Raw genomic sequence first — 25,920 nt, 5'->3', positions numbered from 1 at the left:
ATGAATTACCGTTGTTTTGTAATGTATTGATATTGGGCTATGTTTAATATTTTAGTGAACGGAAGCGGTTTTAACATAATCAACTAATAAAGATTAATCACCCAATTCTGCGAACTGACCGCGTGTTGGGTGCCATCGTCATTATTTTAACCACCGTTGAAAAACAATTTGTGGCCAGAAGTAGCCAACTGTACCGCGTGTTAGCTCGCCAGGAAGCTTGTGTCAAAAGGTTGTGTATTAGGGTTAAGGAGTAAGAATGTTGCCTCCCCTGTCTTGGTGACTGTATTTGGATAACAGGTAGGTTCCACGTGATACACTTTACAGTAAATACGCTTCCTCGCCTTATGTGTTGATATCAAGTTATCGTCAGGATGACATTGGAAGTTTCGTGGGGCTTCACCTGGTGTCTCTGCCTGGCAGCAATGGTAGCAATCTCTGTCTTTACCCAGGTTTTTATTAGATGCACTCAGATCAGTGAACAGAAGTTTGTAGCCCGAGGTCCATATATTATGTAGCTGCTCACTGCAGTTTTCTGCCCGACAGGAAGTCAGTGCAGACTCAACTTAATGGTCCTGCCTTGGGATTAATTAATTAAGACTAGAAATAAATCATAAACACCTTGCTACTGTGCAGAGGAGCAGGCAGAAATCCAGCAACAGTTTGGCTTGTTGTTGATTGTTATTGCAAAAGTCTTTGTGTTTGTATTGTCTGAGGTTCTTTGGGGAGGATTGGTGAAAGGAGTGGGTGGTTGCTTGGGTTGGCAATTCATAATCAAAACATAGGTGTATTTCTAACAAAATTAATTGTTTTCTGATAAGAATTACAGTAACTATATGAGAGAAATGAAATTTCGGTCATAGACAGTGATTGCTCAGGTGGCCTATGGAATATTTAATAAAATATATTTGACATTGATTTGTATTGTTGTTGTTATTATTTGTTGTTTATTTTATTGGAATAGTTACTTCTGTTAAGGTGGTATTTTGTACTAGCAGAATAAAATAAGTAACCTTTACAATGGTGTTGGTTCAAGGTTCTCCAACTCCTTGCTCAAACTGAGGCATGTTACAGAGGGGGTGCTTGGACATGCCAAGATTTGATGGAAACTTGAGGTTCATAAAGTTTGGTTGAAAAATTCAAAAACAAAATCAATATGCATGCAAACCTTCAACAGCACTAAAAGCATATTCATTTGCCACAGATCTGCCATAGCTTGCATGCCCTCAACAAAGTGGAATATAAAATACAGTTCTTACCATTTTAAATGGCCACATTCTTTTTGCAAAGATCTATTTGTGACCCTCAGACTTGTAGTTTGGTTGAAGAACTTGCTAGCAATTTGGAGACAACAGGTCGAACTTTACTCCAGTATCACCTCTGTTCAGTACACAAACACAAGAGTGGTCCAGTGTGTTTCGTCTACTCTTTTAAACACTTTATAAACACTGCCGCCTGGGCACCAATATATTATATCCTGACAATTCTGCCATAGCTGAAATGGGGCCAGTCCTCTCAACAGTTTTACAAATATCATTTTTCAAATGTTTCAGTAACAATTTTCTAGGAATAAATGAAGAGAACAAACAATAGTACAATGGTGCATTTTAGGTAATATATTTAAAGATTGAGTTCTGCCAAATGTAGCTGAAAATGACTTTAAAGACTGAAACTAGTACAAACACTCAAGAATTGAAGTTACTTGACTGAAATTCAAGTTTTCTGCCAGGTCTGAACACAGTCAGTTGCAACATTGTATTGTTCTTGTGATAGTGGATGTCTCTTATGAAGTGGAAAGGGAATAAATATAAGGCAAGCAATAAAATAGCTGCTGTCTTAAATGACAACTATTCGATAATGTGATGTTTGTGTCCCTAAACTCTCGATTTGTACAGGTTGGTAATAACTTATATTACATTGCATTACATTACTGGCATTTATCAGATGCTCTCATCCAGAGTGACTTGCATTGGTTACAGTTTTTTTTTTTACAATGTTATCCATTTATGCAGCTGCATAACTTACAGAAGTGTTACAATATATTTCAACTTGTTTATATATTGGACAAGTAGGTCATGTCAATGACCTGCTACATGCAGTTTTTACCTGGGCAGACTCAGTTTTTCTCTGGCCTCAGATCAGCCTTGTTGTTCAGTATCCTATGGTTAAGGTGATGATTACATATTAAGATCCAGCACATTGGGGCTGTAACCTCTCTGGTTTACACAGAAACACTCTGGTCAGACACATGGATGACAGTAGAACTTGTACAGTCTTGTGCAGAAATAATTTGCTACAGCAGTTTAAAATAATTACAACTGTGATGATACAATAAATAATGATCATTTTGACATTTTTTAAGCAAAAACACAATGCACCCCCTTTTTCATATGCTTCTTATTGCTGTTACCATATGATTTTTACTCTTTTATATTTTGGGGCAATCAGCATGATGAAAAAGCGGCTAGCTGAAACCGTTGTCTTTTTTTACTGTGAATAAATTTCTAGCCAGCAGCTTTCATTATATTTGGAGCCAGATGGATTGTGGGGTAGTGGGGCATAGTTCTTAGGAAACTACACAAGTAACTGCAATGTTGTTAATGTAACACCCAGTTGTTACTGTTTTTGAACAGCTTTTATGCAATGTGCTTCATCTGAAATCTCCAGTAAATATCCAGCTGTTGGAATTAGTAATATGTAATATGCAACAAATGCAAGCCAACCAGGGTAAAGGTGTCTATCACACAGAATAATACATTTGATTTTTTATTGTAGTTCAAAGCACCAGTTGTTTGTGTTTCCCACAGTGTTTCCCCAATAGTAAGCATGTATACTGCAGGCCAGAGTATAGTGTTAAAACAGACTAGAGTCCAGGGAAAGGCACAAGACGAGATGGCAGATTAATGCTTTGAAATATGTGCAGCACTGACCCTGCAAAGGCTGTTAATCTCAACTGTTCCAAGGGTTTAGCCCACCGGATTTCTGCCTATCAGTCTCATCTGGTAAACAGACGCTGAACTGGAGCATTAGAGCATCCCTGTAGAAAATGAAACGAATGAGAAAATAAGTCATAGTTTCGAGACAATGCACGTTATTAAGAAAAGTTTGAAACAGGAAAGTTTGGGAGCATAATCAAGGTAAACTTGCCGTGGCCATGTTAGGCCTAGGAGTATTGGCCAAGCCTGGGGTAACACAGTTAGAAGCACCTTTTCTCAGTTGTACCACAACATACTGCGGACAGGAAAGAGATGACATTCATTATACACGGTCAAGTGTTTGTAAAGCTTTACAGTTGGATGTAAGCAAACCCAACTCTTAGATAAAGATAGGTGACATTATGAGATTTGTTAATCAGTAGCCTGGTGCTATTACTTAAACTTCACTGCCTTCCAGTTTATATCTTATTTGTTTATCTTTCCTCCTTGCAGCATGTCGTTCTTAGCTCATTGTTGTCCCTTTAAGAGAATAGTTGTGCCTTTTAGAGGTGTGTTGTTAGAATTTTCAGTTTGGGGGGGGGGGGGGGGTTGCAGGATTTTGCTCCATTGTCTTGCAGTGTTGTGTTGAACAAAGAGGCCATTTTATTGGGCACTTTTTAGATGCCTTGACCGTACTGTACGCCCACTAGTTGCAGACAGAGGCAAACCGCCAGCACACGGGAATGCTTGTGCGCTGCTCTGGGGACAGGCAGAAATGTAGCGTTCCATGGAGACGGTTAAGTGTGGAGTGGCAGCAGCTCCAAGCCTGACAGCTTCCACTGGTCCTCTTGCTTGGGATTCTGAGTGTTCCCATGGCAACCCCAGAATTTTGTCCAATCCTGTGCAACCCTGTCCATCTCTGTCTGTGCCCACCGAGAGGGTTAAAGATGGAACAGATAATGGAATTTCTTTAAGAGCATCTCAGACGAAGCTGCTGAGATGGGATTCAGTGGCACTGGCCTGTGCATCATAGTCCCAAGTCAACCGGGCAGAATTAAAAGCACTTCCTCTCTGTTGGAAGCAGGGAAAGCATGTGAGAGTGAGCATCCCGTGTCGGTCTTTCTCCTCTCACTTGACCCCCCCCCCCCCAGTCGCAGCCCCACCCCTTCTCCTGCTTTCTGTAAGAGCAAGCGCCATTAAATGTTCGCAGTGCACGCCCACCATAACCAGGCAGAGGAAAAATCACTCCCCCTCTGTGTGTCTCACAGTAGGGAGCTCTGCACTGTGAGACGGGGATTCTGCTCACTATATTGATCTGTGGTGGAGAGCAGGTGTGGGGTTTTGCAAACAACTAAGGTAAGGCTGCGGGGTTTCTTTTGTGCTGTTATTGGGATGAGGGGTCGCTGTAGACCCGGCCACTTTTATGTCCAAGCTGGGAGTGTGTGTGTCTATTTGTGTTTGTGTGTGTGTGTGTTTTAGGCATGTGTGCTTGTGTGAGTGTAATTGCACATGTCTGTGTGCATATATATTTGTGTGTTTGTGTATGTGCACCTGTTTGGGCTTTGTGTGTGTGTGTGTGTGTGTGTGTGTGTGTGTGTGTGTATGAGCACGTGTGTGCATACATGTGAGTGTGCTTATGCATACTTTGTGTGTGTGTTTGTGTCAGAGAGTGGGTGGTGGCAGAAGATCTGCATCAGCTACAACACCATCGTCCTTGTGTGTCTGCAATGGGGCTCTGTTGTCGATAACAACAACTCTCTCCATTCCTACTGCGATGCTGTGTGTTTGCAGAGAGGTTGTTACCACACTGCTGAATTAAGGGAAGCATCATATATGGAATTACAGGCTCCCTTGATCATGAGCAGTCAGTGCTAGGGACACAGCACCGTATGTCTGTCATTGTCCAGGCTGTTCTGATTCAATTAACAGTATAGATCACTGGGTGAAGAGACTGCACTGAGAGGGATCCCTGCAGACATGAAAGAGAACTCACTGGGCAATGAGAAAGAGTGATAGCCACAAAGCATGGAAAAACTGATAGATGTGCTGGTTACCTACATGTCTCATCATTGACATGCTGTGTCTACCAATTGACGAGGGGGTGGACTCTTTTGAGCTGCAGCACCCGCTGAACTGTGACGGGTAGCAGTGCTGGCTCTGCTTCTCAAGGAGCTGGGATTGGCCCTTGCTCCTACCCTTGTCTCCACGGCTCTCTCTCCACTGGGAGCCCAAACAAGCCCCTCAGCTGAGTTCCTCCCGCTGCATCATTGCCCTCCTATCCCACCTGCCCCCCTCCCCTTGCTGGGAAGCCTGTGCGGTAGAAAGGGTGAAAGGTCACTGCATACTGAAAGGCTGGAGCATGCCTGATCTGCTGTTGAACCACACGCCCTGTCTGGTCTGGCCCTGCCACTCTGCGCTGTACCCTGTTTGCCCTCCTCTGCCATTTTTATCTGCCATGTGTCTTTAAGCTGACCTCCTCTTCCCTTGGAGGCCTTCTTCTCGCCTGTCACAACCTGTAATGCAGAAACTGCTATGAATGTAGACACAACTGCAGCCTCTCTCTGCTCAGATGCCACTGTGGGTTTCAGCTGTGGCAATATCCTGTTATTCTTTTTACATCATATCTGTTGTCTGTGAAATGTGTGTGTGTATTTCTGTCTGTCTTTCTGTGTAAGTGCCTCTGTGTGTAATTTGCCAGTGAATGCTATCCCTAAGCAAGACTCTGCCTGTGTAGACTGTCAGGTTAACAGAGAGAGAGAGCAATGCAGACAGGCATGCACACTGGGTGAGTGCTCTTTTCTGAGCAGCTCAGTGATGCAGTGGTGCCCAAGGGCTAGTTATGCAAGTGTTTATCAGAGCAAAGAGTGACCTCCTGCTGTCGAGGAATGCCGGACAGGAAGGGGCTCTCTGGCCCTGGCATTAACATGCGTCTTGGGTGATCCAATCACAAGTGGACAGCTCTAAGTACGTCAGTTCACACCTGGCATTAGGATGCGTCTCCACATGCGTCTCGAGTGACCACTTGTGATCGGATCTCACTTCCCCGCTCTATATGCAAATAAACATGTACATCACATGTACATCACTGGCACCTTGCCAGTATAGATGATTTAAATAGGCTAAGCAAGATATTTAGTTTCCAAACGTTCTTACGTCATTCACTACAATGAAAATGTTTCATCATGTACTTTAGTATCAGTGGTTGCTAGCTAACTAGGTAGCATGCTAGTATTGTGAGCACATTTATCAATTACTTTTCTAAGTTTAACGGAAGCACACTTGATATGGAATAATGTATTAGAAGAAAGAGTCTTCCTGAAACAAGCTTCCTGTTTAGCGTTACTGCATTGCAAACAGCAGACTATTATTTCAAGCTGTGTAGCTATGTCTGTGAATCAGCGAACATTTGTCTTTGAAACTTGCTGTTTAAATTGCCTTAACACTGAAAGCACTGAAGTGCCTGGGTCACTTAACGAGTGTCCTGTCCAGCGTCTTACACAGAGGACGTCAGTTAAGTAGGCGGTCCTTCAATGTGGCCCAAGACACATTTGCGTTCACACTTCTAAAAGAGTGTGGCCATATGTGGTCCAGACCACCTCCGAATTTGGTCTGAGCAATCGGATCTCAACGTGTCCTCAATGCGTCTTGGGTGCGTTCACACCTGTACTTACAGCTTGTCTGCTTGTGATCGGATCACCCAAGACACATGTTAATGCCAGGTGTGAACAGGGCCTCTGTGATATTTGGTAGCACCATGCAGTGCAGGTGTGGAGCAGCCCGGAGCCTTGCAGTACAGAGTGCTGTCCCACAGATCCAGGGAAAGGAGTCCAAGCCATTCTCCCTTTTGATGCAGTTAAGCCTCCGTGAGAGAGACAGAAAGCGCCAGCCAAAGCCATCTATTTTTTATGACCTGAGAAGCAGAGGATAAATAAAAGAGCACGCCTGTTTTCTAGCTCCCTGCCTGCCTATTGGCCAGCATACAGACTGGGCCTGTTCACCGTCCTCATCGAATACAATCAATCGAATATAGAGGGACTTTACATTGTTCATACATCATAGGCGGAATTGTACACCTTATCTGGAGATGATGGTGTGATTCACTGCTGTGCATTAAATGATGTGTTAAATTATTCCTCAGCACACTCTAGCAGTGATCCCATGCATTGCACTTAATGTAATTTCTTATTAGAAATATACTATTGGATCATGACATTCCAGGTTTTGCATGTGGATTCGCTGTTTCACTCAGTGTCTCAGTTTGTAAGTACTACAGACATTGCCCCTGTTTTTCTGTGTATGTCCCATGCTCTTCCCTCCTTTGGGTTCCCAAAATGCAATGCAGTGGCTGTGTCAGTATAAGACAAAGGGAGGTAGCCACTAGATTCTTAAAAATTCTGGAGTACTGGTCAGCCTAGATTGTTGTAGCCTTGCTCACTTTAGTCCAGCCTAGCCCAGCACAGCCTAGCTTACTTTAGCCCAGCTCAGCCAAGATTGGCTCAGCTCACCTGAGCCCAGCCCAGCCAAGCTCAGCTCATCCAACTGCTGTTCACCTTATTTAAACCTAATAAAGTGTCCATTGAGATCTCGTTAGGCAACTGTTACTGTCACTGGGACAGGGGGAGAATTCCCAGTGATTAGCTGCTCTAGGAGTCAAGTGGTCAGCAACCAGCGCAATCTGGGCCAAGAAACACACACGTTCCCTGGAATTGTCATAAGGTTTGCCCAGAGGGGGGCCCTCTAACTAACACCAAAACATTAGCAGGGATGCCAGACCTGAGCTAAATACCCCTGCATAATGAGTGGTGGCTCGATCCTGGCAGGGCTTACATGGGGCTTGAGCGCTGTCAGGCAGTCAGTCTACTGCAGGGCTGTGAATGTGGGGGCAGCTGGGGCTGCGGCAGAGCCTCTGAACATGCCTGTCCCTGGCAATCAGACCTTAACCGCCCAGGGATTTGGATATAGAAGGAGGAGGATGAATGAGCAGGACTAAATGAAGGGTTTAAAGTCACGTTCCCAGTCCCCTTTTCATTACAGTCTTCCCAAAGGATGTCTGTACATCTGTCTATATCAGAGCGATGCAGTTACAGTGTGTGGCTCCATCGAAGGGGCGAAGGTCTGAAATATGCAGCCGTTTGATATGATTTAGACAGAATCTCCCTTTGAATGGGCGGAATTTTTTCACAAATTGAAAAAAAGCATTGATTATTCAGCCCAAAGTGTGGTCCCCCAAAGGCAATGAAAATGTTGAAATGGGAAATACCTATTTGGCCTTAATGAAGGAGTCCTGTTTTCAGGCCACTGTAGGAGGGGCTTTGGTGAAAGGAAGAAAGTGACGTGTTGCTGAGAAGTCTTTCATTGCCTTTAATTGCCTCTCTTGCTTGGCCTGGTTGAGAATCCCCCCAAGGCTTTCAAAGGCTGCTTTCTGTACGGTTAACACTTAGGTGCTAGAGTCCTCTGGGTTCTGGTTTCTCATCAATTGGCGGGAGACTGTCACTTGTTTGGGTTATGAGCTAACGCCCTGTCTCACCTCCGGTCCTGCACTTCAGCAGTCACTCTTTGTGTGTCATTACTGAAGAAGTAAACAGCCTTCCTTCCAGAACATTCTTATTTACAAGCTAGAACCTACCCCCCATCCACCACCCTCCTCCATGATCCAACATACGTGTAAATGGATGGGTTTGCGAGTACAGCATTATCACAATACTGGGATTTCCTCAAAATGTCAAGGCAGTGTTGACGCAACGTCACACGCATCACAATGACACACCAAGGTTTCAGCAGGTCCAGTGAGATCGGCTTTCTTTAAAGCACTTGGAATTTCATTCTGCTCCCTACTTTTCAAGTTTTCGCTTGCTTATTATATGGTCTGTTTTTGAGATCATTGCTTTTCATTTATTTTTTTCATGTTACCCAGATTCTTGTCTGGGTTTTGTAGATCGAGAGCTCAGTGGAGGTAGGATTAAGTGTTTGCGGTGTGTAGATGAAATCCCATAATTGTGTGTTGTGTAACAACCAATAATTAAATGGTGCCATTAAAGGGATCTAAGCCACAAGTGTGTGTACAGGGGGTGAGGGTGATGATATCTTGGAAACAGTAGAGACGCTCCGTCAGGTCTGATATTGTAACCAGAGAGGCTAGAGAGGCAATACATCATCACACGTGTTCAGAGCCTGATTTAGAAAAGGCCCTCTGGGTGCCAGACAAAAGAGGGTTTTTGAAGTCTACAACAACAAGCACAATTACAGCACACAGTAGTTGCTGTTTCTATTATTATTCGTTTTCCTTGGAAACTGACTACAGCTGTGAAGATTTGCCAGCCATCCTGAGTGACTTGTATCGGAAACCAGAGTGAATAAATAATTGCTGAGTTACATACAGTGTGTGCCACAAACAACGCCTCCTTTTATGGAGTGATTTATTGCTGGTGTATGTTGCTTGTTAAACATTGGAGTATTTAATTAAAAAACAGGATTTGCAATGAAAAATATATGTGCCTTTGTGGAGTATTTAATGTGGGGAGGTCATCTCCTAAAGCCTGTGTCCCTTTTCTTTCTTACCCCCAGGGAAGTCATGGACACCCTGAACCTCTTGTCCTGAGCGACGCTCCTGGAAACCTTCGGCACCCTGCCCCCTCATCTGCGCCACCCTCTGCTTGACCCCGCCCCTAACCCCAGGCACGGCCACCACACAGTAGGCCTTAATCTGGCGGCCATGGCTGGGGAGAAAAGTCGGCGCAGCACCATGGACACCAAGCGCCTCGCAGGGCTGCTCCAGCGCAGTGCTGCCCGCACGCTGGTCATTGACAGCCGCACCTTTTCAGAGTACAACACCTCACATGTGCTCAGCTCTGTCAATGTTTGCTGCTCCAAGCTGGTAAAGAGGAGGCTGCAGCAGGACAGAGTGTCTGTCACCGAGCTCCTGCAGCCCAACAGCAAGGTCAAGGTAGGGCCCCCGTTCCCTTGCACTCTGTTTCTAGAAGGATCATGTTCCACCTTACATATTCTTCAAAATCATTCCTTTTGAGTCAGGAAGGGTGATACATTGTTGCACATTGTGTTGCATGTTACAAAGAAATACAGACTGGAGTAGTGTTGCCTAAGGAGAGAACAGGTGCATTTGCTCCTGTAAACTTCTTTTCTCCTCTCCCAAGCCTGTTTACTTTCAGCCTGCTTCTGACTTGAGATCAGCCATCAGGCTTATACAGTCCGGTCCTGTGAGCTGACACTCTTCGTCGAACGCTACACTCAATCTGCCCAGCGCTATATTCGGAAGGCCAGTTGAAGTTTATTGCTTACTGGTGCCCATGAAACCATACCCCTCAGTTTTCCCTGGCTTGTGCCTCGAATATGACGTCTTTTTTTCCACCTGCCAGCACGTGAGCTCTTCTATCAGAAGGTGTCTGGTGAAACTGTGGGAGAAACTTAATCAGAGACACATAGTGCCTGCCATTTTTCATTTTAAATATCTCACAGCAGGTGAGGATTAGGCATAGTGCTGGTGAAGGCTATGTAGCAGCCACACAGGAAGGGCTTTTGTAGCGTTGTTGAGATGTTGTTGCCTCTTAATTTTTTACTGACAGCAAGCAGACCTTTGCAGCCTGGTTACAGTTAAATTGAGTGTTGAATTCCAGCTTCCCAGCGAGAGCAGAACTTTTTCTCAAATGTAAAGATGTTGCCTTATCCCCTTTTTTGAGCTTTCTCTCTTTTTGCTTGATCAAAGCAGAACTTAGTGCCACTGACACTTTGCTGCGAGATGATAACATCACGGCACCACCCTGAGTATGTTATGAGCACCCTAACACGTGATGGCAGATGCGTGCCCCAGAGGCTTGCATGCTGGGAAATCTTCATGGTCTTTTTACTGCAAACTGTCTCTTAATGAACAGCAGTTCCTGATTTTGTATTGCAGATACAGATACCTGTCATGCCACACCTGTCCCTTGTTTTCTGCAGAGATCGCTATTCCCTTCCCCACACCCATGACAAATAAACAAAAGCAAATACAGGTGCTTGGCCCCCACCAGCTGGCTGCTAAGTCTTCCTCACACTTAAAATATCTGCATTTGCTGCATGTGTGCAGGTAGGAGGGGGAAGGCATCCTTGATGCTTACTCGATCGAGTTGTTTTGTGCCAGCTCCAAGTCTGCCCTGGGACTCCTCTCTGTGTTTCTCAACCTCATAACAAGCCCAGTCACCTCTCATTAACCCGAAAGGGATCTTGCACAACTCGTCTCTAAATAGCTGAGCAGATGAAAAGGCTCTAGGGCTTTGAGGCAGATTTGGCCTAGGGGAGAGGGCCAGCCTGGTGAAGGTGGCCCGGACGTGCGGCATTGTTCTCTGGGGAGAAAAGGGGAGCAGCGTGCTTCTCTGCACCCAGGCTGTAGGCTACAACTTTCTCTTTCTCTGTGTCTCCCTCACCCTCTCTCGCTTCCCTGTCTCTCTCTGTCTTTCTCTGTCAGTGTGAGTCGGCTGCGGTCCTTTCCATGCCCCCTTTCCCCTCCTGCTCAGCTGTACAGCTGGATGGCTTTTATTATCTCCCCCAGTAAAGAGGATAATGCCTGTGATTAATGGTAGGCTGGATAAAGCTGGAGCTATCCAGCAGTGGTGGTAGCGGTTGGTGGGGGGGTTACTATTCGTGATTGGTTAACCATGACATCACCCCCCCTTTGTGTGGCTAGTTGCAGTGTGCGAGCTGGGCACGTGCAGGCTGTCTGCACGATGTGGCCAAGGGGTCTTGCTGACCTCCCCCATCCACCTCCACCTTCTTGCTGGGGCCAGAGCCTTGCCTTCCCCAGAAAAAGCAGCCTTTACTTCCAGTAAAGCAGGCAAAGGGGACTGTTGTTCTCATTTGTCAGTGCAACAGGGCAGATATCTCTTCCTGCTCAGTGACAAAGACATTTGTGTTGGCACTGCTTTCCTGCATTATTTCTTCACCTGACAGGTGACTTTGTCTAATGAGACATACACAGGTTGTCTTTCTTTCGTAGAGCTGGGTGTTCTACTGCACTCGTTCAGGTTAAGCACTGTGTGGCAGCAGCCCACCTGATGCACAAGCCAACTTCCTGTCTGTATGACAGGGAGAGTTTTGGATTGGGCACCTGTGGGCAGTTTTGTTTGTGAGAGATTCTTGGCACTGGTTAGCTCCACTGCAGGATGTCCCTAGCAGGTGGTGGGAAGTTTATCTGTCTTGACTGAGAGCACAGGACAGCGCTAAGGGCACAGTACACCCCCCTGGGTAGCCAGCCTTTGCTACGTGGCAGGGGGCTGGCTTCCAGATATGGTATGACACAGATAGTGAGGGTGGCAGGCATGAATGCCCCAGTGGGTGAAAGTGGGCAAACATAGCCTGGGAAACCAGATGATGCGTCAAAATGGTAGCAGTGATAGTTACAGAGCCAAGATTTGCATCTTTGGATTTGCTGGCTCCCTTAGCGGCCTGCCTCAATCATTAGAATCAGTAGCGAACTTGAAAGCAACTTGTCTTTTCTTATTCAATTTCAGCATACTCCACAGGAGAGGCAGCTGTTGGACTCGCACCCTTCGCCAAATCCTTTGAGTGTGCTGCTGCTCGCTTGGACTAGTCTAAGCGGGTCCTAGTGAAATTGCAACAAAGCTGTTGCAAAGCCGTCCATCAATTGTTATCTGTATTAAGTGGTTATTTGTTCTCCCTCCCTAGGTTTTTTTCATCTTGATCTCAAAGATGAATGAAATAAAATTATTATATTCTGGAGTTACTTGCACATTACCATTGAATATTGTAACACTGATGGATTGTAGTGGTAGAGCTGAGTCCCGCAGGTCTGTTTGACAGGAGGATTTAAGGGTGAATGAAGCCTGTGGTGTTGAGTATGCAGCTAGTTGTCATGTTGATGAAATCTTCACCCAAGGCATGGTGCACCCGGAGATCTTTTTACATAACGAGGTTCTCCGTCACTGCAATGAAGGAATGTTGTATGGTACCTGCTCTCACCAGTCTGCCTTGGGACCCTCGTTAATGACTGAGCTGCACAGCATCATGGGGTTGGACCAAAGGCCACAGAGCAGTCCAGAACAACAATAACATAAAGAAAAAAGAGGGGTTATGTAATTCAGTTGTCCTGTGCAACGGAAAGCATTAGAACATGAACAGGATTAAAATCGATAAGCCAGACTGAATGAAGTGGTCAATGGGCTTCAGAGGCCAGAATTGAATTATTATTGTTATTCGTATTATGTGCTTAATAGAAGCCCTTTTCTATGACCTAGACTTTCCAAACTATACATTCATACAACATAGATACCCTGGTGAAGTACTTTCTTCACAGATACTGCAACTCTGTGATTTCCCATGCTGAATAATAATGTTGATGGACCTGTGAAGAGGGCAGTAACACAGTGTTTCAAGTACTGTGACTGAGGCAGCTGGTTTACGTTAAATGACTGAGGGAAATGAAGGTGGAAATTGGGATTTGAATCATTTTGTCACGTTGTCTGTTTTCATTTGTCTTTAAGCAAGTCATCCTGGCTGACTGTACACTCTACACTGTGACTGCCCCCAAAAGCAGCTCTGTGCAGTCATTGCTGTCCGCTTATCGAGACTAACAGAAGGCTGTTTCAAATTTCAAAAAATTGAAAAGCCAATCAGTGGTCGGAGCTTTTGCTGGCAGCTGGCAGCACAGTACTTAGGAAATAATTCACTTAAGTCTGTTGTGATGTAATCAGGAAGTTTTGGGGGAATTAATACAGATGATCTAAGTAATGTCCTTTAAGCACTGGGAATTCCTCCTTGGTGAACTTGGTGTGAAAGGGACAAATGTGGCATTGTGCCTGTGCTTCAGTTGTTATTTTGTACTCCTGATTAATAAACATGGCTGGTTAGAGTCAGACACACGGCTGTAATGACAGTACTCATCTCGTCACTAGAGGAATGACTGGAATCCAGGGCAGAAGGGAAACAAGCCTGAAAGGGAGAACGTCCCGGTTGTGCTCACAGATCCCCTGTCTGTCTTAGTGAATGTCCCCAGTGTGCTCACAGATCCTCTGTCTTAGTGAATGTCCCCAGTGTGCTCACAGATCCTCTGTCTTGGTGAATGTCCCCGGTGTGGTCACAGATCCTCTGTCTTAGTGAATGTCCCTGGTGTGGTCACAGATCCTCTCTCTGTCTTACCAGAAGGAGAGAGAACATAAATGGGGAGACAAGGGATAGTAGGAGGAAAGGCAAAGAGAGAAGAGGAGGGACATAGAGAGGTAAAGGAGAGAAGAAAGGGGAGAGAGTGAGAGACTGATAGAAAGGGGGATAGAGGAAAGGTAGAAGGAGAGAGGATATGGGGAGCAGAGAAAGGGAGAGGGAAACAGGGAGAGATAGAAATTGAAAAAGGAGAGAGAAGAGGACAGAGAGATAGATGGGGGAAACATGGCGGGGGGGTACAGACACAGAGAGAGGGCTAGAGAGAGGAAGAAAAAGATAGAGGGAGAGATAGATGGACAGAGAGAGGGATAGAAAGTATTAGAGAGAGGGGGGCAAGAGAGATGGAACACAGAGTTACTGAGAGGAGTTGGTGTGAAATGTCCTCGCAGCGCTCTGACAAGGCTGAGCGATGACAGAGGGGCTCTGGAATGACACTGTGATTATGGGTGGGTGTGTGGGTAGGGAGGTGTCAGAAAAGTTCAGTGAGAGTCTATGCTACTGCAAAGCTTTGTGAGTTGACAGGCATGTCAAGACTGTACTTAGATCACTGTCACAAGCTGGGAGTGGGCAGGTGTAGGACAGTGGGCCCTTGACATCCTTCTTAACTCCCCACACATCAGATGTAAAGTGGTACCAAAAATCTCAGACCAGTGCCCCTATTAGTCATCTTTCATCTGCTTAATTCCTATGTGATTTGACCCTTTTGTCATCAAACATTACTCACATGGAAAAGCCATGCAAACAGAGGTACATCATTCCCAGAGATGCAGCTTTGCTCCAAGTAGAGATGTATGCTGTAGTGACATAATACTGTTGTCACAATTTCTGGATGACTCTTGCTGAAATTGTACAGATGATTCACAAGTGCTAAAACCACGTGCTTGTTGGAAAGAAGCATCCCAGACAAATAAATGAAAGGGATGTCTGTTCATAAGTGAAATTTTGCTGTTTGGATCTTATTTTCCTGTGGAAATTGATTTAGGATATTAGCTGTGGGCTACCCTGGACTGACCCTGAAAGTGACCCCTGTGAGATGAGAAGAAAAGGATGCTTTTTGAGGTTCAGCCTTTACACTCCCAGCCTGTCCTTGTGGGGACATCTCAGCTGACTGTGTCAGAGGAGGTCTTATGGGGAGGGCACGCCTGACTGCACGCCATGCATGTCTGTAGCAGCAGCTGCCCAGACTCACCACACAAAAGTGATGTCACTCTGGGTGTGACATCACATGATGTCATCACCTGTCTGATATGTCATGATGTCATGCCTTTCTGAGGAGCAGAGCTGGGACTTTCCCATGGCCCTGAGCAGAACAGCTGGTGGGGCAGGGTGGATGGAAGATCAGTGATTTGCTCATCTGACTCTGGTTGGGCAAGATCCACCCTGGTGTGGAAGGCAGGGCCACCGTATCTGTCTTCTTGAAGGCTTTATGGCCTTATGTAAAGTGCTCCAAGAGCCTTGCATTAATGATGAATGCTATCTCCCTGCAGCCCTCCAACTGCACCCACCTCTCACTGATCCCAGTTCAGCTGATCCTACCTTCCCTGATCCTGTCTCGCTGCTCACTGGGTCACTGACAGGGGCTCAAGAGCAAGGCATCGCCAGACAGAGGCACCAGACTCCTGAAATCTGCTGTCTGCTCCTGGCCCAATCAGGCAGGGAAAGATCACCTATGAACATGTTAATAATGAACAATTACTAACAACTGTGATTTTGATTTGAGTCCACATTCCACATACAATGCGGTTTTTTTCTCTTTGCCACAGTAAATCATGAGGCAAATCTGACAAAAATAAATGATTAATGAAACAAATACAAAAGATGTGAGGAAATGACAGGAAAAAACTACATCATGGGGCTGTGTGCTTGTAAAGGGCCTTTAATGAGCCTAATAACAGTCAGGTTCGATAATAGCCTAAATGTGTTCTCCATGTCCCTATTGATATCTGTCAGTACTGAGGCAGTTTGGAGACCTGCATGGCATGAGCCCTGGAATCCTGTTGAAAATACAACACGTCTTGTGGTTGCTGCTGTGCCACAGGGCTGGTCTTGCTATGTTATGCTCTGGAGCATCCCTCTGGTAGGCCCTACTGCACCACCTGTTGCTGCACCTGTGTTCTCTTTCTTGGCAACCAGCAACACCATTTCCTGTTGACCATGGGCCCTGACTGTTCACACACTTTGCAGAAATGGAGCTGGCCTCATGTAGGGATGAGGCAGAACATATGATTAGCCAAACATTTGACCGTGAGATCACTTATATCGGTTGGACTTCTTGAATCATTACTTGAATGCATGTAAATTTAAGAAAAAAATACAGTAGGAGTTGTGCTCCTTTTCATCAATGAAGGGGAGTCCAAGAACCCTTGGAAGTGTGAGTGAATAAAATCTTTCTGTTTGTGGTGAGTCATTATTTTCACAGAGAGAACTGCAGTTCTCTAATGGTATTTAGGGAAGAATAGCACGGTTTGACTAATTAAATAGTCAGTCTTGGGATGGATGAAGGTTTGAATCTTAATGTAATTGAAATGCACATGTCATATGTGTCCCCCTGGTCTCCTGTGGGTTTTGTGAAAGCAGGAGTTCATTTGCTGTCAACCCATGGGCTGAGCAGTGCCTTTGCCACTGTCCTTACCCGCATGTACTGCCGTCCTTTGGTTGCCCATTCAGTCGCAGGACCAGTCTTTGTGGTGACCAGCTCAGCTTGAGTTGAAGCTGGGTGGTGCAGGCTGGAACTCAGTCAAGTCTCAGATCAGTTAGGAGAAGGAGGGGTCTGTCTGTGTGTTGAGGTTTAAACCTCTGTCCCCTGTCCCCTCAGTTACCTGAAGTTTCCCCCTTGCCCTCTAATGGAGGTTAATCATTGCCCGTGTGGGTACGTGGGTGGCCATCAGCCGTTTAAAGTTCAAACCCCTTTGCACACATTCACCAGCTGGCTAACTGCTGAGTGTGGAGCAAAAAGTAATGACTGTATCAATGTCAGACACAACATTTAAATCCTAACTAGGAAAGTGCAATATCAAAGTGCTGTATCGCAATAGCTGTTATACCTGAGATTCATGGACCATGCTGTCCAGACATGATTAGTATGCCTGTGTGATACACCTAATATAAAGCATATGCATTATGTTATGGTGGACTGCATAGAGTGTGGATTGTAATCATGCTGAAATTGTTTCTTTCCTTTAATTGTACATTTTGGTCACTGAAGATTGAAGTTATTTAGCATTTACCCTCTATCTTTCTCTCTTTCTCTTCTTCCATCCCAGTCTCTCAAATTAAAAGTTGAATTCCAATTCAATATTGGTTTATTGTTGTGGAATACCAATACAGTAAAAATTGCAAAAGCATATATGTTTGCAATGAAACTAACACTGAAAATTCAGGTTGGTACACAAGCCAGCAGTGAAAAAATCCTAAAGTATTTCAAGGGGTACAGTGCATCATGATACTTGTCGTCCCTTGTCTTTCCTCATTAGATAATGTATTATTCTTTACTCTGGAAATGTTTTAGCTCGTGCTGAAGTATTCTGTCTCTCTCTGCAGTAGGCGAAGAGGAAGGGAGGTTCTGCATTCTCACTGCAGTATTGCGCTCTGCTGCAGCCAGTGATCCCCCCCCCCCCCCCTACACACACACACGCACACACACACACACACACACACACACACACACACACACACACATACACACACACACACACACACGCACATACACACACACACCCCTTACCAGCTGCAGTTTTAACCATTGCAACACCGGCTGTTTTAACCCTGTGATACCATGATAACCAGGCACAAATTTAAATCTGTGTGATAACATATGCAGTTTTAACCCTATCAGCCATTTACAGAGTTCTGAAGACAGCACCACACTCTACACCAGCGGTCCCCAACCACCGGGCCACGGACCGGTACCGGGCCACAGCACATTTGCTACCGGGCCGCACGGAAAGGATAAATAATTTATTTTTATATTTTATATTGGTAAAATAAAATAATAGCCTAATAATATTAAAATAATGATAAAATAATAATTATATACAATTATAGGATATTTGTGCAGTAATTACATTGAACTTGGTGCAGTCTGTTGGTCCTTTTCTCACCACCCTAATATCTCTGTCATGTGCCCACAACAGTTTACAGATTTTGAACTTGAGTAACACGTGCGCCGCAAGTTTATCACTTAGGCTACTACGGTCTGTGTGAGCTGTGTTGCCCGCAAACTTTGTACTAGCTAACTAGCTGACATGAATAAAAAAAATAAAATCAAGGCTGAATATCCCGAGATAGCCACAAAAGTACTGAATACCTTGCTTCCATTCCACCATCATATCTCTGCAAAGCGGGGTTTTCCGCAATGACGGCAACAAAAACGAAATTACGGAGTAGACTGGACATAAGGAACACACTTCGGGTGTCACTGTCTCCCATCACCCCTAGATGGGACCGACTTGTTGCGGGGAAACAAGCTCGGGGCTCCCACTGATCCAGCAACATTGAGTTGCAATGTTTTTATTATGTAGTCATTCGAGAAAAATATGCACTTTATGTTTTTATGATAACATCACGTTAGATCTACTTAAACTAAAATGTTATGGAAAAGCGGCTATACTAAACTTATAGGCCTAATCGATATTCCAGTCGTGTCGTGACACCCAACCCCCCCGACGGGGGCCGGTGCCAGTTTGGGAAAATATTGTCTGTATGAAACTGGTCCGTGGTGCAAAAAAGGTTGGGGACTGCTGCTCTACACCATGCACTACTATCCACATGTACCATATGCAGAATTGTGTACAAATAGCATTTACACCATATAACACACACACACTCAGACTAGACATGCCATAATCTACACACAAACAGCATACCAACACAACCAGCAACCCACTCTCTGCGGAGAGTAAATAAATTACCGTGTACTCTTGTTGCTTTCTCTGTTTTGTGACAGCACAGGGAATCCAGTGCTCTGTGACTGTGTGAACCTTGCTGTGCTACAGCTGTGGCAGCATAATCAGTACGCAGCATACTGTTATGCGACTTTTTATTCTCTCCAGTGCACTTAGTCTTTGAGAGCCTTGCATTGATTTGTCTGTGAAGGGTTTCTAGTGCTCTGTGACTGTGGTCTTTCGTGTGCTCTGTGACTGTGCTCTCCTGTGTTGTATGACTGTGCAGTCTTTGCCATGCTCTCTGACTGGGAAGGAGGTTAATTCTTTAGCCATGCATCTGGTGCCTGACACGGAGCCACAGAAAGGTTGTAATCACCATTCCTGGTGATGTCGTCCACCAGGTTTAGCGCTAATCCAATTAAGGCAGAACACCTTGTTCAGTGCTGAGGGTTAGCTGGAGTTCCGTGGAGATAACAGGGAGCAGATTACATGTGGGTGGAGTGGGGGCGGGGGGGCTTCTGGGAGAGCCAGCAACCTTCCATGTATCAGGATACTGCCTGCTGCGCTTCCCCCATATCCTTGCCTTGCTCTGGTGTAGATTGTATCTAAGGGTTTATCACCTGTTGTGATCCAGTGTATCTACACAAAGAGAAGGATAGAGCTTCAGACCTACTGGCCCTTTAAATGGAATTAGCAGCGCAATGAAAGACACAAGGTGTACCTGGCATGGTGCTATGAGGCACAACGTGCACCTGGTAGATGTGGCACTCTGTAATCTCACCCGCTTCTGACCTTGGGGACAATGGGGCCCCTGACATCACCTGCAAGGCACCATGCCAAACTGGGGATAAGACTCCTGTGCACACACGCACACACACACACACACAAACACACACACACACATACATATTCTGTTGGGTGTGCACATAGTGTGACACCCTAATTCTGCATAGTCCTTATCTGCTGATAAGTTGTCAAAAATGGACCGAAAAGCATGTAATCAAATATGTGCTTACATTGCTCTTCATTGCCTATTTTTTTGCTTACTAATTTTTCTTCAGCTGGTGCGTGGAAAGTTGCTTATGTTGTAATGGAGTAATCTTTGTAATCCTTGTAGACCTTGTGGGGGGCATTGGAAGATGAAGTGGGTATTCACATACTTGCAATAGCTCCATCTATACTTGCCAGCAGTCCTGTCTGTGCTCAGAGCAATACTGACATCATCCATTTGGAAACTAGGGCTTTCATAGCAGCAATAATTAGTATTGAAAGGTGCACTGAGAAAAATCAGTGAATGGTCAGTTTTTAGCTTCAGTGTGACTGGTGTGGTGTCATATGCATGTGATTTGAGTGGCAGTGTGAAGGCATTAGAGTGCAACTGAAGAAGGGGGTGAGGGTGGCAGCGTGCTCTTTTAGCAGTTCCCACAATCACTCTGGGCTGTGAGTGATGACATCAGCAAGTTGCCTGGGGTCTCTGTTCCTCTCTCCCCTTCCTCTCCATTCGGTGACGTAATGGCTTGTTGTTGCAGCAGGCTGTAGGCAAGAGTCATGTGACTGGAGCTGCCTGACAACAGGAAGGGCTAATAAATGTGAACAGCACATAAATGCATTAGTCCGCAGTCACAGGTACTTAACAAACATTTACTTGCATGTGCACGTATGCACATATAAATAAAAAAAATTATATTTATTATACTTGTCTATGTGGAAAACGTTTGTGTTTTATGCAATTGCTGTTAGTCCCAAACCCTAACCTCAAAATATACCCTGTAACTGTGACCCACAAGCCCTATTATTAGTTGCATAGCTATTCATGTGGAAAGCATTAAATTAAATTAAATTAAATTAAATGAAAGCATTTTGTCGAACATTTTTACCTACTTAACCATAACCTATATACCCCAAATTCTAACCCCCCAAACTAACCATCACTCCACACTCCTCCACCCCCTAATCCTTTACTGTAACACTAATGTATTTTTAAGCAGTTTTCAATGTGGAGCACACATTTGTAGTTGGTGTTATCACACAACCATACATGGCGATGTGGGAGTATGTTCACACTAGTGACACACACTGAGTCACTGAGGATGTACAGAGTGTGCTTTTGTGGTGTATGCCATAACCCCTCACGGACGGTCCTTACCTTTAACTTACGGCATAAGTGAGCTTCTTTTCCCACTTCTGCTGTAATAAAGGAACAGAACAGCTGAAAATGTGAGCAAAAGAAGGCTGTGCTGCTCTAATTCAGTACCCTGCCACCCAAACAACATGCAGTTTTGCAGATGATGAATGACCTTCTGTCATTTCCCCACCCAGCCACCCACCTTCGCAAAGATAACTTGCATATGGAAAACCTCTAAAGACAGTGACCCATTCATAAGTGTTGTGCCTGTTTTTGTCTTACAGTTTTGGGAGCATGTTCTGCGGATGAAGTTTTTGTTTGAGCATACATTCTGTGTCTGCTTCGGTTGTATGCGGAATGTAACACTTTGTAACCTCTGACCTTGTGTGCTTTTTTTCATGCAGGTTGACCTGGGCAGGAAACAGGAAGTGGTGGTGTATGACCAAAGCACCAAGGACACCAGCACACTCTCCAAAGACAGCTTTGTCTACATTCTGTTGGGCAAGCTAGAGGGCAGCTTTCACAGAGTGTCCCTGCTCACAGGTAGGAACCATACCCCAACACCACCTTGACAGCATTTTCACAGGGGACGGGCGCATGAGGCTTCAAGGAGCACCCAAAAAGTGTGGAGCTAAAATGCCCTCTCATTGACTTCCTGATTTGAAGCAAACATCACATTTTGTTGTTGAGAGTGAGTTATTGACTGCAAAAGGTGGCCTCTCTGTTCATGGAACTCAATGGAAGCCTTGTTCTCCTATCAGTACTTTTCACACAGGAGTGACTGAGAGTCCTGTTTTGCAGACTGCTTGCATGCCATGTCCCTTTGCAGCCAGCAGGGGTCGCCCATTACATCATCACTTTCTCCCACTTCTAACTTCCCACTGTCCTGCAGTATACCAGTGGCTCCAAATCTTGGCCTGGGGCATATGGCAACAGAACATGTGAGGAGCAGTGAGGAAGGGAAACACTGACTGGGCATGCCCAGTGCATGACATCGAAGCTGTCACCGTTGTAATGGTTGTATTTTTCACAGAGATGATAGCTCTGCAATAGCTCTGAATGTGATGGGAGACCTTTTGGGTGTTAGTCAGTTTTTCCGAATGAAAACAGGGTGCCGCTTACAAGCATGACTAGAGCAAATATCCTTGACTGTTAATGCAAATTTGTCATCAAGAAAACAACAACACAACACTCAGAGTTTGAGAGAGGGGGATGGAGAGAGAGAAAAATGTGTTTGCCGCTGGAAATTTAGACAACAGTGTCACACACGTTCCTGTCTCGAAGTTGGCAGTTGATAATGTAAGTCATCAGTCAAGAATTAGGGTCCAGTGATATTCCCCCTTGTTACACAGCTGTCCACATGGTGCACAGATGAACTAGCATTGTCAGATGGTAAGAAAACCTCATGGGGTAAAATGTTATCTTCAGCACCGCACAATACTTTGCAGCTGGTGCCCCTGGCCTATCACAAACAGGCTCCCTCTCTCCTCCCTATTGGATGGAAAAGGCCTGATTACTGTGGCTTGTATCCAGGGGTGATTCCCCCAGGTGATGTGACTGGAAAGAGGGCAGACATGGTATGCTGAGAAGGCTTGCCCCTTTGTTCCCCAGGCTTGCTTAGTGATGTGATGTGTTGCATGATGCATGAGATACAGGAGGGCCTTTGGTACTCGTGTTGACCGGCTCATGATGACGTAGTGCTGAAGAGGATTACAGCTAATCTGAGGTAATGGCCTTACGTTATGGCACTGCAAACAGTGTGCACTGACCTACACAGCAGGCTCCTTTGTGTGTGTGTGCGTGTGTGTGTGTGTGTGTGTGCGCGTGCATACGAGTGCATGTGTGTGTGTATTCACAGCAAGTGTGTCGTTATGTGAGAGATGTATGGTGGCAATGTCAGTAGTGAGTGTGAGTGTTTATGTGTGTGTACATGATGGTAACCTCAGTAGTCTGTGTGTGTGTGTGTGTGTGTGTGTGTGTGTGCGCACATGCACGGTGCTGTTAGTGTGTGATCACTGTGGGTGAGGGGCTGTAACAGGACATGCTGAGTAGTTTGCTCTCTGAAATGACAAACAGCACTCCTGCAGTGATGAGGTCACTGGATTCCAGAACTGACGGGGATGTGAGCAGGGGGGTGTGTGGGGGACAGTGGTGAAGGGGGTGGGGAGTTGTTTGCAAACAGGAGCATGCTTGGGCTAGCCGTCCCTACAATGTCCAGACAGGGACTGTGTCCTTCTCCACAGGAGAGAGTCACTGGCCAAAGAACAGATGCCCTCACTCCAACTCAGCCTCACTTAGAATGAAATGCTATCCCTCTTCTCTGTGTTTTCTGTTGAGGTGCATTCCCAGTGATGTTACTCCATTTAGTTAGTAGACTTTGGCTAATGACGTGGCTCGGTTTGGTAGACGATAGGCCATTCAGCATGATTTTCACAAAGGGAGCAAGAATACCCTGTATTTCTCTGTTTCTAACAAAGGAAGAAAAAAGAAAAAGAAATCAGTGCTAGCAGTTGTACAGATCCAAACTGTACAGCACAACCATGGGCTGGATTGAATGTTTAAACTTTTTCCGTACTTGAGTCTTTTTTCTCTGTGAATGTGCAGTGCTCCAAACTACTGCACCCTCCTGCTGTCCTTTAACAGCTGCACTCCCACAAAGATCCCACCTTTCAGGGCTTTTAGGTAGCCCTGTGGAGTATATCGTCTGGTCGTTGGGGAGCAGGGATGGGGTGAGGGGCTTATTGTGGCATCCTGCCACTGGGCCATGTTTTCATAGCCTCCAGGTCAGAGTGCATTACACTGCATCAGTCTGGTCAAATATATATTATTATGTACAGGTCCATAAGTACAGGTCCATAAGTATTTGACATATTTTTCATGATTTTGGTTCTGTACACCACCACAATGGATTTGAAATGAAGAAATCAAGATGTGATTGAAGTGCAGACTTTCAGCTTTAATTCAAGGGATTTAACAAAAATGTCATATTAACCTTTAAGAATTACAGCAATTTTTATACATAGTCCCCCCATTTTCAGGGGCTCAAAAGTAATTGGGCAATTGACTGAGAAGCTGTTTCATGATATGGGCTGTTCTCTCATTATTTTATTAACAATTAAGCAGTTAAAAGGTCTGGAGTTGATTCCAAGGGTGGAATTTGCATTTGGAAGCTGTTGCTGTGAACTCTCAATATGAGATCCAAAGAGCTGTCAATGCAAGTAAAGCAGGCCATCGTTAGGCTGAAAAAAAAAAAAAAACAAACCCATGAGAGAGATAGCAGAAACATTAGGAGTGGCCAAATTAACAATTTGCTACATTCTTAAAAAGAAGGAACAGACTGGTGAGCTCAGCAACACCAAAAGACCTGGATGACCATGGAAAACAACTGTGGTGGATGATCACAAAATTCTTTCCTTGGTAAAGAAAAACCCCTTCACAACATCTAGCCAAGTCAAGGGCACTCTACAGGAGGTAGGCATATCACTGTCAAAGTCTACAATCAAGAGAAGACTTCATGAAAGTAAATACAGAGGGTTTACCACAAGGTGCAAACCACTGGTAAGCCTCAAGAATGGGAAGGCCAGATTAGACTTTGCCAGAAAACATATAAAGCCTGCCCAGTTCTGGAACAATATTCTTTTGACAGATGAAACTAAGATCAATCTGTACCAGAATGATGGGAGGAGAAGAGTACAGAGAAGGGAAGGAATCGCTCATGATCCAAAGCATACCACATCATCTGTGAAACATGGTGGAGGCAGTGTTATGGCATGGGTATGTATGGCTGCCAATGGAACTGGGTCACTAGTGTTTATTGATGATATGACTGCTGACAGAAGCAGCAGGATGAATTCTGAAGTGTATAGGGCTATACTATCTGCTCAGATTCATCCAAATGCTGCAAAACTGATAGGACAGCACTACACAGTACAGATGGACAATGACCCAAAACATACTGCAAAAGCAACCATAGAGCTTCAAGGCGAAGAAGTGGAATATTCTTCAATGGCCGAGTCAGTCATCTGACCTCAACCCAATTTAACACGCATTTCACTTGCTGAAGACATAACTGAAGGCAGACCCAAAAACAAGCAGAAACTTAAGACAGCTGCTGTAAAGGCCTGGCAAAGCATCACTAGGGAGGATCCCAGAATTTGGTGATGTCCATGGGTTCCAGACTTCAGGCAGTCATTCAGTGCAAAAGATTTCCAACCAAGTATTAAGAATGATCATTTTATTTATGGTTATGTTAGTTTGTCCAATTACTTTTGAGCCCCTGAAATGGGGGGACTATGTATGAAAATTGCTGTAATTCTTAACGGTTTATATGGTATTTCTGTTACCATATAACCCATACCATATTACCCCTTGAATTAGAGCTGAAATCTGCACTTCAATCACATCTTGATTGCTTCATTTCAAATCCATTGTGGTGGCATACAGAGCCAAAATCATGAAAATTGTGTCACTGTCCAAATACCTGGACCTGACTGTATTTTATTTATCAGCATTAGTTGTGGGAAAAGGACAGGATGAAGAGAGTCAGCCCAGGCCATCCTGTAGCTATTGCCCATGATAGAGGTGAAGTAAGCTGACATATAAAAAGGAAGCAAGAGAAATTTACAGTTGATCCCTGAATGACTTAAGTTGCAAAGAACCATAAAACAAAGTCCCCAAAATTTCAGTATATGACTGGGAGACAACAAGAAAACAATCTGAGTAAATCATTACAGAGAGAGAGAAAAAATAATCCTAATCAAAAAGTATTTATCAATCCATTACAAGCAAAACTAAAGAAGAGAGCAGGCCTAATTTTCACAGTAATGGTGTTTAT

At 44.8% G+C, this 25,920-nt stretch overlaps 1 protein-coding gene across 3 annotated transcripts in view; it reads left to right on the top strand.

Annotated features, from left to right (window-relative positions):
• The window catches only part of dusp8a (dual specificity phosphatase 8a), a 60,186-nt gene that overhangs the window by 896 nt on the left and 33,370 nt on the right, over positions 1-25,920 (top strand). For 2 of the 3 annotated variants that reach the window (XM_036534874.1, XM_036534875.1), the window contains exons 2-3: positions 9,477-9,855; positions 21,491-21,629. In XM_036534874.1, the coding sequence (XP_036390767.1) occupies positions 9,625-9,855; positions 21,491-21,629 (370 nt within the window). In that variant the 5' untranslated portion in view covers positions 9,477-9,624. Of the gene's footprint in view, positions 1-4,196; positions 4,269-9,476; positions 9,856-21,490; positions 21,630-25,920 lie in introns of those variants that run through there. The other variant, XM_036534876.1, reaches the window with a different exon arrangement.

Source organism: Megalops cyprinoides, chromosome 8 (genome assembly GCF_013368585.1).
Source record: "Megalops cyprinoides isolate fMegCyp1 chromosome 8, fMegCyp1.pri, whole genome shotgun sequence".
In the NCBI taxonomy this organism is placed as follows: Eukaryota; Metazoa; Chordata; class Actinopteri; order Elopiformes; family Megalopidae; genus Megalops; species Megalops cyprinoides.
This window is presented reverse-complemented; position numbering and strand designations above follow the sequence as displayed.